This window comes from Jaculus jaculus, chromosome 12 (assembly GCF_020740685.1).
Source record: "Jaculus jaculus isolate mJacJac1 chromosome 12, mJacJac1.mat.Y.cur, whole genome shotgun sequence".
NCBI classification, from domain to species: domain Eukaryota; kingdom Metazoa; phylum Chordata; class Mammalia; order Rodentia; family Dipodidae; genus Jaculus; species Jaculus jaculus.
The window spans coordinates 61,941,223-61,957,132 of NC_059113.1; the positions used below are offsets into that span (position 1 = coordinate 61,941,223).

Sequence of the window (15,910 nt, forward strand, 5' to 3'; positions counted from 1 at the left end):
GCAGAGGTAGGAGGATCACCGTGAGTTCAAGGCCACCCTGAGATTACCTAGTGAATCTCAGGTCAGGCTGGACTACAGTGAGACCCTATATCGAAAAAAAAACAATAAAATAATTTAAAAAAACACAAAACAAATACAAACTAAGATCTCCATCTCCTTTATTCCTTCCCAACACTAGATATAATTTTAGCATCTCAATCTCATCAAGATAAGAACAGTGGCAATACCTAATATGAGAATTAAGTATAATAACATGAGTTCTTAATGTACATGTAGGCAAAGGCTGGACTACAGAAAGAAATTTCAAAGAAGCTTGTCCTCCAGGTATGTGCCAGGCTCCCCATGGGCAGCAGGGCAGGCTGCCAGCTTGTTTCCCGGGGGTGGAAGCTGATGATGTGCTAGACTTTGCTGACTCAACGTGCTGGAGATGACACCACAGCAACCCTTCCCAGACAAGCCCGCCCCTCTCCTTCTGACTCACCCACTTTCAGAGAAGACAACACTAGGGGAAGCCCAAACCCCCAGGGTCCTTGGCAGATAGGTGGTTTAGACTTGGAAAACTCCTTTAAGAAATTTTATTGCTCAGAACCTCTCCTTCCTGGGCAATGGAAAAGCAGCCCTGAAGTCAGAACTAGAGGCACATTTGGCTCACTGTCTTGTAGTGTTCTGAAAGAGATTGAGGAAAGGATACAGGGCTTCCTAGGTACCCAGACAGCAACTTTTTGGGTAAGCATTTTTGCTTCATGTGCTGAAGCAAAGCAGGTGAGGTCAGCCTGGCATGGGGCAGGAGCTCATTGCTTCTTGGCTTTGGGTTCTGACACCTCCTGGAAGCTGAGCAACATCAGCCCCACATTGATGGCATAGGTGGTAATGCAAACGATGCAGAGGTCATAGAGCACAAAGAACAGGATCCAGGCCAAGTAGACAGAACCAATGAGGGACAGGAGGGAACTCAGCACCAGTAAGGTAGAGGCCCACCGTTCCCGCAGGCAACCTGTAGAATAAAAGAGGATCTGTAATGACTTCCCAGTGCCACCAGACAAGTGCACATGGGGAAAGATAGGCTCTGGTAGGCCTCCACCAAGACCTTGGTTCTCCAGTTTAACCCTCGGGCCCCAAGTAATTCTGCTGAGTTCTACATGAGAAAAACAAAGGTCATCCTTATACTCCCCTCAAAGAGAAATTCCCAAGCTGAATGTGCTGGCACATATCTATAATCCCAGCACTTGGGAGGTCGACAGACAGAAGAATCAGGAGTTCAAGGACAGCCTAAACTACATACATGAGACCTTGTCAAAAAGAAAAATCTGAAATAGCATGGAGGCATACGCCTTTAATCCCAGCACTTGGGAGGCAGAGGTAGGATCATGATTTCGAGGCTGCCCTGAAACTACATAGTGAATTATATATCAGCCTGGGCTAGAGTGAAACCCTGCCTCAAACAAAAAAAAAAAAAAAAGCCACACACAAAGAAAAACAAAATAAAACAAAAAGATCTGGGCTGGAGAAATGGCTTAACAGTTAAAGAGCTTGCCTATAAAGCCCAAGGACCCAGGTTCAATTTCCCAAAACCCACATAGGTCAGATGCACATGGTAGTGCAGGTGTCTGGAGTTCATGTGCACTGGCTAAAGGCCCTGGCATGCATGTATGTATGTATGTATATGTGTATGTGTGTGTGTATATGTGTATATATATATATATATATATATATATATATATATATATATATATATATATATATTTTCTTTTTTAAGAGATCTGGGCATATTGGTGCACACCTTGGAAGCTGAGGTAGGAGGATTTCTGAGTTTGAGGCCAAATTGGGTTACAGAGTGAGTTAGCCTGGCTAGAGTGAGATCTTGCCTCAGGAAAACAAAAGGACAACAACAAAATCGTGAATATTTTCAACAAAATTAGGACCCTGGAAAGTCTTTAAGGGCCCTTCAGCCTGTAACTCCCTAAACTCTTGTTAGTGCCCTCCCTGTCTGCCAGGGGGATGCTCAGTGATGAACAGCTGGTGGTCAACTGAGTAGGTCACCAAGACATTGGGTGGGGCTGAGCAGGACCGCGGAAGAAGTGGGGCCAACTCACCTAACAACAGTTGTAGAGTGTAGAAAATGCAGCCAAATACGCTGTTTGATTGGTTGAGGACGCTGTCTGCTCCCAGCACTTGCTCCACCAGCCCAAAGCCCCGGCCCCACCTGCTGGAGATAGGAGGACACAGCAGTGTCAACCTAGGATTTTGGACTCTGTCCTGAAGGGTGATTTGCAAGAAGCCACTGGAGCTATCCCCCTTCCAAGCCCACCCAGAATCCAAAGGTTGATGACCTCCTGGCCTTTGGCTACATCAGGAGTCACTGCCCATGTCATCATGCCATCAATGACTTTACTTGGCAACGGTTGATCCTGCTTAACTGCGTTACCGAAACTGGAAAATTTGGGGCACGTTCTTTTTTCTCTGAACACACAAATCTTCCTAATCACCCACTTCCTTTCTCCATATTCCGTTATCCTGTTAACCATTAACACGTAGCCTTCAAGCGCTGCCAGAGTAGCCAGCTTGTCCTCAAGCATGGCAATGCTCCACTACCTCCTCTCAACACATGCTTAATCCTGACCAACGTTAGTGTTTCCCTTTCCCGGTCAGTTATTTCTTGCCATCCGCAGAATGTCGCCAGCTCGCAGCATATCTGCCCCTTTCCCCTGCCCCGCACTGATTTGGTTCATGAGTATGTCTGGGTGGTCCAGCCCCTGGGCCGGCCCTCAGGGTCCATTCCCCCGACACCGCGACCCCAGACTCCCCAAATCATGTAGCAACCTGGCCCCCCCTCCCCCGGACCCTTTGCTTTCCTTTTCCACGCACCGAGAGGAGAAGACGCGCGAACAGCTGATTGCAGCGCCCACGTCGCAGAAGGCGCGGTAGTCGCGGTCGCGGGCGCGCGCCGCCTTCACGTGCAGCGCGTAAAGGGAGAGCGCGAAACCCGCGACGCACAGCGCCAGCCGCACCCAGCCCGGGCGCCTCCAGGTGAGGCCCATGGCTACCACCCCGCCCCCAGCGGCCGAGAACCCGCCACGGGGCAGGGGCGGGGCCAGCCTCAGTCACGCCCCCCCCCGGCCCGCTATTGGCCCGCCTCCTTCGGTAGTCCCGGATCCAATTGGTTGTTCTTGGCTGGCAAGTTCTGAATACAGCGAGGAATGCTGGACTGGGAAACTGGATCGAAGGACCTTAAGGCGTCTGTTCGGCATGATGGGAGTTGTAGTTGGAGAGGCTGCAAGCCATCAAGGGAAATGGAGTCTTTAGCGCTCTGAGAATGATGTTAAAATGATTAATGGACTAGGGCTCGGTGTTGGAGCGCTCGCCACGCTGTAGTTCTGATCCCAGAACCCACGTGCAGCTGAGCGCTGTGGTCCGGTCTCTGTGGGCGAAGACGTGAGAATCGCAGAAAGCAGCGGCCAGCTAGCTTGGCAAAACAAATGGAGTGGTGATCATGCAAGGACCGGCGCCCCCAAATTGTCCTCTGACCTCCTGCAATGCACTCACGCCCTTCCACACACACGTCCTACCACTGCACTCTCGCGCTTAACACCCACACACAATGTCTCTCTGACCTGCGACTGCACTCACGCACTTACACACGCCTTCTACCACCACACTCAAGCTCTTACACACACACTCTGACCTCCTACCACTGCATTCACGTGCTTAACATCCACACACACGCTCCCTGACCTGTAACCGCACTCATGAACTTATACACACACACCTCCTACCACTGCATTCACGTGCTTTACACACACTCTGACCTGTGACCACACTCATGCACTTAAACACACAGACCACCTACCACCGTACTTGTGCTCACACACACAGATTCTGACCTACCACCAATCACATGCTTACACACACACTGCCCTCCTACCACCGAACTCACTCGCACACACACTGACCTCCTGTGACTGCATTCACACACTGTCATACACACACACACTCTGACTTCTTGCGACCATACATGTTTACACATACACTTGCTGACCGTGCAACCACTCACACACATACACACATTCTGATCTCCTGTGATTGCATTCACACACTTACATGCACACTCTCTAACCTCCTGCAACCAAACTCCTGCTTACACACACTCTCTCTGAATTGTGACCACACTCACACGCACACAGACCTCCTGCAACCACACTCATGCACTTACACACACTCTGACGTGTGACTTATATATGCCCTGACTTCCTGAGACTGTACTCATGCACTTACACACATACACACACTCTGACTTCTTGAAACCACACCCACATGCTCACACACACACATTCTGACCTCTTGCAACCACACCCATGCACTTCTACACACACTGATCTCCTGTGGACCACACCCATGCACTTAAAAACATACACACTCTGACCTCCTGGATAGCACTCACATGCTTACATGCTGACCTCCTATGACTACACCCATGCACTTCCACATACATGCACACTCTGACATCCTGACCACACTTACATGCTTACACACATACCCTAACTTCCTCTGACAGAACTTATACACATACACACTCTAACTTCCTCCTACAACTACATTCATGTGTTTATACATATACACACACACTCTGACCTCCTGTGACCACATGCACATACTTACACACACACTCTGATCTCCTGTGACTGCACACGCACACACACACACTGACCTCCTATAACCACACTCACACCTTTACACACATACACTCTGACCTCCTGCAACCACACTCATGCATTTACACACACTTTGACTTCATGTGACCACACTTAACACACATACACACACTTTCTAACCTCCTATAGCCACACTAACACACTTACACACACTCTTACCTTGCAACCACACTCACATGCTTACACATGCACTCTGACCTCCTGTGACCGCACACACACATCTACACATATGTAAACACTCTGACTTCCTGAAACTGAATTCATGTACTTACACATGTACAGACACTCTGACCTCCTGCAGCTGCAGTCACATACTTACACACAAACACACACTGACCTCCTGTGATTGCACTCACATGTGTTTACACACACTCTTTCTCTGACCTCCTGCAACCACTCTCACACACACACTGACTTCCTGTAACCACCCTCATGTGCTTACACACATACACACTGACCTCTTGCGACTGCACTCAAGCACTTACACACACATATATATACTGTCACCTTTTGCAACAACACTCACATGCTTACACACATACACTCTGAGCTCCTGTGACCACACTCATGCACTTAGACACACACACATACAAACACACACAGACAGGTGCAACCATCAGTGTTTAGGGCTGCCAAGCCTCATTCTAAGCATCCTGGACCTTACAGAGTCCAGGAAATACTGTGATGCAATTCAGGAAGCAAGTATTTCCCCTGAAATTATTTCAGACATAATTACCAGGTTGATCAGCCACCCCTCCTTCATAAGAGGATTGCTGTTTGAGTTTGAGGCCAGGCTGGGGCTACAAACAGAGTTCCAGGTTAGCCTGGGATAGAGTGAGACCCTACCTCAAAAAAAAAAAAAAAAAAAGGGCTGAAGAGTTTGCTCAGTGGTTAAAGGCTCTTGTTTTCAAGGCCTGATGACCTGTGTTTGACTGCCCATACCCACAAAAGCCAAATGCACAAAGTGGTACATATTGTTCATAGTGGCAAGAAGCCCTGATGTGCCCATATTTTTTAATTTTCTCTCTTCCTCTTTTCTTCTCTCCCTCCCTCCCTCCCCCTTTCTCTCTGTCTCAAACAGATAAAATATGTAAAAATTACTTTAAAGAATATTTTAGCTGGTTGTGGTAGCACACACTTTAATGAACATAGATACAAAAATTCTCAACCAGAATACAAGAATGTATCAGAGAGCTGGAGAGATGGCTTAGCAGTTAAGCCTTGCCTGTGAAGCCTAAGGACCCCTGTTAAAGGCTCAATTCCCCAGGACCCACAATAGTCAGATGCACAAGGGGGCGCATGCATCTGGAGTTCCTTTGCAGTAGCTGGAGGCCCATTCTCTCTTTCTCTCTATCTGCCTTTCACTCTGTCTCTTATTCTCAAATAAATAAACAAAAAATTTAGAAAAAACAATATATCAGAAAGATCATTCATCCTGACCAAGTAGGCTTTATTCCAGAGATGCAGGGATGGTTCAACATATGCAAATCAAATAATGTAATACATTGAATAAGGGGACTAAATGACAAAAATCACATGATCATTTCATTAGATGCAGAAAAAGCATTTGACAAAATCCAACATCCCTTCATGATAAAAGTCCTCCAGACACTGGGACTAGAAGGAACATATCTCAACCATAGCAAAGGCTATTTATGACAAACCTCCAGCCAACATAATACTAAGTGGAGAAAAACTTGAAGCTTTTCCACTAAAATCAGGAACAAGACAAGGGTGTCCACTGTCCCACCTTTAATATAGTACTGGAAGTCTTAGCCATAGCAATAAGGCAAGAGACGCACATAAAAGGGATACAAATTGGAAAGGAAGAGATCAAGTTATCAATATTTGCAGATGACATGATTCTATACATAAAGGACCCTAAAGACTCTATCAGCAAACTGTTAGATCTGATAAACACCTATAGCCATGTAGCAGGATACAAAAGAAACACATAGAGATCAGTAGCCTTCATATATGCTAACAACAAACACACAGAGGATGAAATCAGAGAATCACTCCCATTCACAATTGCATCAAAAAAATAAAGTACCTTGGAAGTGAAGGATCTCTACAATGAAAACTTTAAAAAACACTCAAGGGCTGGAGAGATAGCTTAGTGGTTAAGCGCTTGCCTGTGAAGCCTAAGGACCCCGGTTCGAGGCTTGGTTCCCCAGGTCCCACGTTAGCCAGATGCACAAGGGGGTGCATGCATCTGGGAGTTTGTTTGCAGAGGCTGGAAGCCCTGGCGCGCCCATTCTCTCTCTCTCCCTCTATCTGTCTTCCTCTCTGTGTCTGTCACTCTCAAATAAATAAATAAATAATTTTAAAAAAAGAAGTCAATTAAAAAAAAAAAACACTCAAGCAAGAAATTGCAGAAGACACTAGGTAATGGAAAGACATCCCTTGTTCTGAGATCAGAAGAACCAATATTGTGAAAATGGCAATGTTACCAAAAGCAATCCACATATTTATTGCAATCCTCATCAAAATTCCAATTGCATTCTTCACAGAAATATAAAAAACAATCCAAAACTTAATTTGGAAGCACAAAAAACCTCAAATATCTAAAACAATTTTGAGCAAAAAAAAATAAAGTTGGTGGTATCAACATACCTGATTTTAACCTATACTACAGAGCCATAGTAACAAAAACAGTATGGTGCTGGCACAAAAGCAGACATGTAGATCCATGGAACAGAATAGAGGACCCAGATGTAAGTCTGAGTAGCTATAGCCATCTGATATTGGACAAAAATGCCAAAAATACCTGTGGTGGTTTGATTCAGGTGTCCCCCATAAACTTAGGTGTTGTGAATGCTAGATCCCCAGCTGATGGAGATTTGAAAATTAATGCCTCCTGGAGGGAGTGTATTGTTGGGGGTGGGCTTATGGGTGTTATAGCCAGTTTCCCCATGCCAATGTTTGGCACACTCTCCAGCTGCTATTGTCCAGCTTGTGTTCGCCAGGGGGTGATGTCCAACCTCTGCTCATGCCGTCATTTCCCCCTGCCATTGTGGAGCTTCCCCTCAAGTCTGTAAGCCAAAATAAATCTTTTTTTCCCAGAAGCTGCTCTTGGTTGGGTGATTTCTACCAGCAATGTGAACCAGACTGCAACAATACTCACTGGAGAAAATACAGCCTCTTCAGCAAATGGAGCTGGGAAAACAGGATAGGTATCCGTAGAAGGATGAAAATAGATCCTTATCTCTCTCCATGCACAAAAATTAAGTCCAAATGGACCAAAGACTTTAATATCAGACCTGCAACTCTGAAAATGCTAGGGGGAAACGTAGGGGAAACCTTTCAACATATTGGTCTTGGCAAGGACTTTCTGAATATAACCCCAGTTGCTCAGGCTCTAAAACCACAGATTAACTGCTGGGACCTCATGAAATTACAAAGCTTTTGTACAGCAAAGGACACTGTGAATAGAGCAAAGAGGCAACCTACAGAATGTGAGAAAATATTTGCCAGCTATACATCTGATAGAGGATTGATATCTAGGATATACTAGGAACTCAAAAAATTAAGTAATAAGAAATCAAACAACCCAGTTAAAAATGGGCTATGGCAGTAAGCACTTCTCTTAATGTTCATACCCTTATATTAATGCTGCTCTCACTTTGGTAGAAAATCTTTTCTTTTCAGATGGCAGTGACCTTGGGATGACTCAGATGGTATCATGGTGCTGGAAAGAAGTAACAGAGGAGTGCTCAGCACTGCAATATTTCAACACCTTCCAAGGCTTAGGCTCTATTGTGGAAGAGGTAGCAGAAATGATGTAAGAGCCAAAGGAAGGGTAGGACTCCTTACAACATGCTCCCCTCAGACACAAAATGGCCTGGATATCCATGAGCTCACAGTGTCTGACACTACCTACACAAGACCATCATAATAGGAGGAAAATATCACGACATCAAAATAAAAGAGAGACTGATTGAGAGGGGGAGGGGATATGATGGAAAGTTGAGTTTCAAAGAGGAAAGTGGGGGGAGGGAGGGCATTACCATGGGATGTTGTTTACAATCATGGAAGCTGTTAATAAAATATATATATATAAGCCTGGTGTGGTGGCACACGCCTTTAATCCCAGCACTCGGGAAGCAGAGGTAGGAGGATCACTATGAGTTTGAGGCCACCCTGAGACTACATAGTGAATTCCAGGTAAAATGGCCTGGCTATTCATGACCTCACAGTGCCTGACACTACCTACACAAGACCATCATAATTGGAGGAAAAAAATCATGACATCAAAATAAAAGAGAGGAGGTGGCTCTCGTGGAGTCAGCTAGCGCGAGGCTGGGGAGTGCTGAGCCGTGCGTCGTGCCCTGCGCTGCCCAGACGAGCGAACGATACAGTCAGGATGGCTACAGGTGACCCCAAGAAGCCAAAGGGCAAGATGTCTGCCTATGCCTTCTTTGTGCAGACTTGCAGAGAAGAACATAAGAAGAAAAACCCAGAGGTCCCTGTCAATTTTGCAGAGTTTTCCAAGAAGTGCTCTGAGAGGTGGAAGACAATGTCCAGCAAGGAAAAGTCCAAGTTTGATGAAATGGCGAAGGCGGATAAAGTGTGCTATGATCAAGAAATGAAAGATTATGGACCAGCTAAAGGAGGCAAGAAGAAAGAGGACCCCAATGCCCCCAAAAGACCACTGTCTAGATTTTTCTTATTCTGTTCGGAATTCCACCCCAAGATCAAGTCTACAAACCCTTGGTGTACAGTCTGAATCAGGAGAGTCACAATTGAGGAGCAATCAGTCCTCCTGACTTCCCAAAGAAGGGAAAACTACTTGGCCAGCATGGCCCTGACTCATCCTAACAGACAAAAGACATCAGTAAGCTATGGGGCTACTTCTGTGTCCCTAAAGTCTCTTTGGAGAGCCATTAGTGACCTCCAAAACTAATCCTTAATTAAATGTGGCTATCTACATGGTCTTAAACACTCAGAGAGAAATGTATAACCAAAGATAAAAAAATACCTTATATATATAAATGGCCTATTAAGTAAAACAAGAGCTTTCCAAGAGGGGAAACAAACATTAAGACATCTTGTCCCCATAGTTTTAATTCTATAATAAAGAAAAACAAATAGAGATGTTCAAAGGGTTATTTTCAAATCTAAAATATGTAAATATGTAAAATATATAAATAATCTGGGAGACTGGGTGTCGCCATCACCGCAAGACACTGGAACCCCGCCGGAAGGGATTCTACGTCTTCATCCTGACCACACCTACCACCATGAAGATGGACGGAATTGCCACTTGGATTCATCACACTCACATCCGACCAGCAGATCCACTAGCTGAACCTGAGGACTATTGGTCACAATGGAAACGCAGCACCCCACTCAAGCTTCAACTCAAATGCTCCTGATCCTGACTGTGCTCCTAACTGTATGTATTATGGCAGCTACTCCCCACCAAGTTTATAATCTGACCTGGCTAATAACCAACACTGCCACGGGGGAAATTCTTGCCCCACAGGGAACCTGGTTTCCTGATTTGATCTTCGACCTCCATCAACTAATGGGTGACTCATGGGACTCTGTGGCGAATCAGGAAATTTCTTATTTCTATGTAGTCCCTGGGCCCTTAGGGAAAGCAAGAATCAAAGGGGGCTGTGGGGAATCTAAGGCCTTCTACTGTGCTGGCTGGCAATGTGTATCTACAGAAAGGGTATATTGGAAGCTGCCTACTAAGGGGGACCTTATCACCATGACACAGAACCAGACCAGGGACCAAAATGGACCATGTTACCGCCCTCCCTTGAAAGGCAATGAGACCTGTAATTTTGTTTCTCTCAAGCTTACAGAAAAAAGGGAGACAGGTGTCCTGGGATAATGGAAAGACCTGGGGAATAAGACTGGATGTTACTGGGTATGATCCCGGTGCCTTATTTACTGTCCAGTCGATGACAACATTTCCCAATGCAGGCCTGGTAGGGGTAAGAACAGGCATTGCGGCACTCACCCTTCAAGGAAAACATCAAGTATAGACTTAGACATTCAGAGGCTGGAAACATCCATTACTCACTTAGAGAAAAATGTAGATTCCTTAGCTGAAGTTGTATTAGAGAATAGACAGGGATTGGACTTATTATTCCTCCAGCAACGGGGACTATGTGTGGCCTTAAGGGAAGAATATTGTTTTTATGTCAACCATTCAGGTATAATTAGAGACTGGCGAAGGTACAAGAGAATTTGAAAAACAAAAGAAAAAAAAATGCTGATAGAGGATGGTTTGAGTTATGTATGGTTCAGTCATTCCCCATGGTTGACAACTCTGCTGTCTGCTTTAGCAGGGCCATTACTTTTATTTTTGTTACTAATCACAATGGGACCTTACATTATTAATAGATTAGTTGCTTTTGTTAGGGAACGCATTAATACAGTACAGCTTATGGTTTTAAGATCACAGTATATACCACTAGACTCCACTCAGTAATTCAATTGGGACCCAAGATTGGTTCCTCATGGTACAAAGAGAGGGGGGAATGAAAGACTCAGGAACCAGATGGACACCATGACAGGCTTCAGAGTCCTCAGTAGGCCTAAGTTTCTGTTTCCTGGCAAGATCTAAGGGTGGGTTTAACAGTTACTGGAAACTGATTATGCCATAAGATAAGTTTAATTCCACTAGCTCCAGCCCACCAACTTTGCCTGCCAAAATCCTAAGCCAACCAGAAGAGTGCACTGTTTAAATCAACCCATCATGTACCCATCCCCTTTTTCTATGGTCAAATCCCTATAAAAACCCTACCCTCCCACTACTCGGGGCTCTTGTATGGATCCACTGCATTGGTGAAATCAAGAGACCAAGCTTAAGCCTGAATTAAAAGCACCTTGTCCTTGCATACGTGTTTGGTTCTCCTTGGTGGTCACTGGGGGTGCCGAGAACTGGGCATAACACAAGCACCTTAACCTTTAAGCCATCTCTCAAGCCCTTGTTAGGGTGCCACCTTACAAGTGCATTGTCCAGCACCTCAAGCCTTCTGATCCCTGCAGATGTGATTCTCCTGGCTGCACCTCATGAGAGACCTTAAACCAGGATTGCCCAGTTCATTGTTCCAGATTCCTGACTGAAGAAACAGTGCAGGTCATGAATGTTTGTTTTAAGATGTTGTGTTTTGGGGATAATTTATTATCTGTATAGACAATATGGGCCAATCTAGCTGCTCACAAGGCAGTTGAGGACTCCAGCACATGGGCACCAGGAAGGTGAGTAGAAGCTGCCTCTTTTTTTTTTTTTTTCTTTTTGAAGTAGGGTCTCACTCTAGTCCAGGCTGATCTGAAACTCACTCTAGTTCCAGGTTGGCCTTGAACTCACAGCAATCCCCCTATCTCTGCTTGGGATTAAAGGCTTACACTACCACTCCTGGCCAAAGATGCATCAGTTTTATTTATTTTTAGAGAGAGAAAGACACAGATGGGGCAGGGGGGGAGAAAGAGTCTCCAGCCACTGCAAATGAACTCCAGACACATGAGCCATCTTGTGCATCCGGTTTACGTAGGTATAGGAGAGTTGAACTTGGGTCCTTTGGCTTTGTAGGCACTAAGCCATCTCTCCAGCCCAGCTGCATCACTTTTTATGGACTAGTCTTAGAAGTCATGCTGTATCCCTGTCACTCTAATCACAAACCAGTCCATTTCCAGGGAAGATACAGGAACTCACTTCCACTCCCCGCCCCACCCCCAGGTAGGGTCTTGCTCTAGCCCAAGCTGACCTCGAATTCCCTATGTATTCTCAGGCTGCCTTCAAACTCATAGTGGTCCTCCTACCTCTGTCTCCTAAATGCTGGGATTAAAGGTGTGCGCCACCACACCTGCAAAACTCTCTCTTTTTTTTCGAGGTAGGGTTTTGCTCTAGTCCAGGCTGACCTGGAATTCACTATGTAGTCTCAGGGTGGCTTTGAACTCACAGCAATCCTCCTACCTCTGCCTCCTCAGTGCTAGTACTTGAAATAAAGGCATGTGCCACCCCACCTGGCTGCTCATTTCTTGATGCAAGTAGTGTTAGAGTTGTGTTGTAAAGAGTTCGTGTAAAGGGACGGGGTAGATGGCTCAGAGGTTAGAGTCACTTGCTTGTAAAGCCTGTCAGTCCAGGTTCAATTACCCAGCACCCATGTAAAGCCTGATGCAAAGTGGTGCGTGTGTGGTACACATGTGCCCACATAACATAGACAGATAAATAAACAGGAATGATGTACAAAAGAAGTTCATGTGAGAGGGGCCAGTTTTGGCAAGTATAACCAGTCACATTGGGCAACATTATTTCTTCCATATCTTCTCTTACTACCTGCAGGACATGCCTTCCAAGCTGTGATCTGAGTTAAGTTCTCTCCGAGTCCAAACCCCACAGTAGAACCCCCTCCTGGTTGTCATCACTGGGATATCTCACAGGCCTATTAAGTGCAGCACACTGAAAGTGAACCCCTGACTTTGCCCATTTATTCCTCCTCTTGGGTTTCCTATTTTAGGAATGGCCCCTTCATCCACCCACGTCACCCTTCCTGGATTCTTACTCCTAAAGCAGCATCATTTCCCACCTAGACTAGTAGCAGTGGCTTCAACATTGTTCTCTCACATACTTGTCATTGCCCCAGGCTTCATTCTCCACAAGAAAAGTAGCATGGTGCTGAGGTGTGGCTCAGTGGTAGTGTACTTGCCTAGCATGTACAAGGGTTTGGGTTCAATCCTCAGTACCACAAAAAAATAAAGCATACTTTTGCCAGACTTGGTGGTGCATTCCTTTAATCCCAGCATTTAAGAGGCTGAGGTAGGTGAATCAGAATGAATGAGTCTGAGGCCAGTCTGGCACTACAGAGTGATTTCCAGGTCAGCCTGGGCTGGAGTGAGACCCTACCTCAAAAATAAGGGGCTGGACAGATGGCTCAGCAGTTAAGGCACTTGTCTGTAAAGGCTAACAACCCAGATTTTGTTCCCCAGTATTCATGTAAAGCCAGATGCACAAAGTGGCTCATGTATCTGTAGTTTGATTGTAGTGGCTAGTGGTGCTGGCCCAGTAATTCTGTCTGTCTATCTGTGTGTGTGTGTGTGTGTGTGTGTGTGTGAGAGAGAGAGAGAGAGAGAGAGAGAGAGAGAGAGAGAGAGAGAGAGAATGTTTCTCTGCTTGAAAATAAATAAAACATTTTAGGGAGTCAGGCATGGTGGTGCATGCCTTTAATCCCAGCACTGAGGGGGTAGAGGGAGGAGGAACACAGTGAGTTTGAGGTCAACCCAACACTGCATAATGACTTCCAGTTCAGTCTGGGCTAGAGCAATACCTTACCTCAAAAAACCAAAAAGAGGGCTGGAGGGATGCCTTGCCTTAGTGGTTCAGGTGTCTGCCTGCAAAGCCAAAGGACCCAGGTTTGATTCCCCAGAACCCATGTTAGCCAGATGCACAAGGGGGTGCACACATCTGGAGTTTGCAGTGGCTGGAGGCCCTGGCATGCCCATTCTCTCCCTCCCTCCCTGTTTCTCTGTCAAATAAATAAATGAAAATAAAATATTTAGAAAAAAAAAAACCAACCAAATTTAGGAGCTAGAGTGCTGACTTAATGGTTAAGGCACTTGCCTGCAAAGCCTAAGGACTGGAGTTCAATTCCCCACTACCCACATAGAGCCAGATGCACAAGGCGGTGCATATATCTGGAGTTCCTTTGGCAGTGGCTGGAGGTCCTAGCATGCTCATTCTCTCCCCCTTCTCTCTCCCTCCCTTTTCTTCTTTTTTTTTCTCTCTGTCTCTCACCTTTAATCCCAGCACTCAGGAAGCAGAGATAGGAGGATCACTGTGAGTTCGAGGCCACCCAAAGACTACATGAATTCCAGGTCAGCTTGGGCTAGATAGAGTGAGATGAGTCTCACTCTATCCCAAGCTGACCTGGAACTCATTATGTAGAAAAAAAAAAGTTAATCAAAAGGAAGTAGAGCTGTAGTACTGCAATATCTCTATCACACCTTCCAAGGCTCAGGGTCTAATGCGGAAGAGGTGATGGAAAGAATGTAAGAGCCGGGCTGGAGAGATGCTTAGTGGTTAAGCACTTGCCTATGAAGCCTAAGGACCCCGGTTCAGGGTTCAATTCCCCAGGACCCATGTAAGTCAGATGCATAATGTGGCGCATGCTTCTGGAGTTCGTTTGCAGTGGCTGGAGGCCCTGGCACACCCATTCTCTCTCTCTCTATCTGCTTCTTTCTGTCTCTGTCTGTCTCTCTCAAATAAATAAAAATAAACAAAAATTTTTTTTTTAATTTTTATTAGCATTTTCCATGATTATAAAAAAAAATCCTATGGTAATTCCCTCCCCCCCCCACTTTCCTCTTTGAAATTCCATTCTCCATCATATTACCTCCCCATCTCAATCTAAAAAAAATTGTTTTAAAAAAAGAATGTAAGAGATGCTGGGCGTGGTGGTGCATGCCTTTAATCCCAGCACTCGGGAGGCAGAAGTAGGAGGATTGCCATGAGTTCAAGCCCACCCTGAGATGACAGAGTTAATCCCAGGTCAGCCTGGACCAGAGTGAGACCCTACCTCGAAAAACCAAAAAACAAAAAAAGAATGTAAGAGCCAAAGGAAGGGTAGGACTCCATACAACGTGCTCCTTCCAGACACAAAATAGTCTGGATATCCATGACCTCATAGTGCCTGACACTACCTACACAAAACCATCATAAGAGTAAAAGATCATGACATCAAAATTAAAAGAGAGACTGATTGAGATGGGGAGGGGACACAATGGAGAATGGAGTTTCAAAGGGGAAAGTGAGGGGAGGGAGGGTATTACCATGGGGTATTTTTTATAATCATGGTAGATGTTAATAAAAATTTGAAAAAAAAGTAGAGCAGTTAAAGCTCTTGCCTGCAAAGCCAAAGGACTCAGGTTCATTTCTCTAGGACCCACGTAAACCAGATGCACAAGGTGGTAAGGTGGTGCATGCATCTGGGGTTCATTTCCAGCAGCTGGAGGCCCTGGTATGCCCGCTTTTTTTCTATCTCTCTCAAACAAACAAACAAACATATATATATGTGTGTGTGTGTGTGTGTGTGTGTGTGTGTGTGTGTGTGTGTATACATGTAAAAGGAGGAGCAGTAGGAGGAGAGGGAAAGAAAAGTAAGGACTGTGGAGCTGGCTAGGGGCTTAAAGGTGCCAGCGCAGCCTCTATTCACCAGCATCCACATAAAGCCAGACCCGAAGTG

General features: G+C 45.5%; 3 protein-coding genes across 4 annotated transcripts in view; 1 reads left to right on the plus strand and 2 right to left on the minus strand.

Annotated features, from left to right (window-relative positions):
- Positions 1-15,910, minus strand: part of Znf668 (zinc finger protein 668) — a 704,021-nt gene that overhangs the window by 29,066 nt on the left and 659,045 nt on the right. The window lies entirely within an intron of this gene.
- On the minus strand, positions 142-3,058 carry Vkorc1 (vitamin K epoxide reductase complex subunit 1). Of its 2 annotated transcripts, XM_045131617.1 has the most exons (3): positions 2,866-3,053; positions 2,094-2,203; positions 142-994 (listed from the first exon to the last, which is right to left on the minus strand). In XM_045131617.1, exons 1-3 carry the CDS (start codon positions 3,036-3,038, stop codon positions 792-794), a joined length of 486 nt encoding a protein of 161 aa, XP_044987552.1. In that variant the 5' UTR covers positions 3,039-3,053; the 3' UTR covers positions 142-791. The 2 variants fall into 2 exon arrangements, with proteins under 2 accessions (XP_044987552.1, XP_004671105.1); XM_004671048.2 differs by lacking the exon at positions 2,094-2,203 and having other exon boundaries at positions 889-994; positions 2,866-3,058.
- LOC101598551 (high mobility group protein B3-like) lies at positions 9,063-9,438 on the plus strand. The gene has a single exon (XM_045130619.1). The coding sequence runs from the start codon at positions 9,076-9,078 to the stop codon at positions 9,436-9,438; it is 363 nt and encodes a 120-aa protein (XP_044986554.1). The 5' UTR covers positions 9,063-9,075.

Excerpts from the sequence above, each read along its gene's own strand:
- Vkorc1 (XM_045131617.1), bottom strand. The coding sequence starts at position 3,038 with ATGGGCCTCACCTGGAGGCGCCCGGGCTGGGTGCGGCTGGCGCTGTGC. Across the intron at positions 2,204-2,865 it reads TCGCGCGTCTTCTCCTCTCG|GTGGGGCCGGGGCTTTGGGC; the intron begins GTGCGTGGAAAA and ends TATCTCCAGCAG. Across the intron at positions 995-2,093 it reads CACTCTACAACTGTTGTTAG|GTTGCCTGCGGGAACGGTGG; the intron begins GTGAGTTGGCCC and ends TTTATTCTACAG.
- LOC101598551 (XM_045130619.1), top strand. The coding sequence starts at position 9,076 with ATGGCTACAGGTGACCCCAAGAAGCCAAAGGGCAAGATGTCTGCCTAT.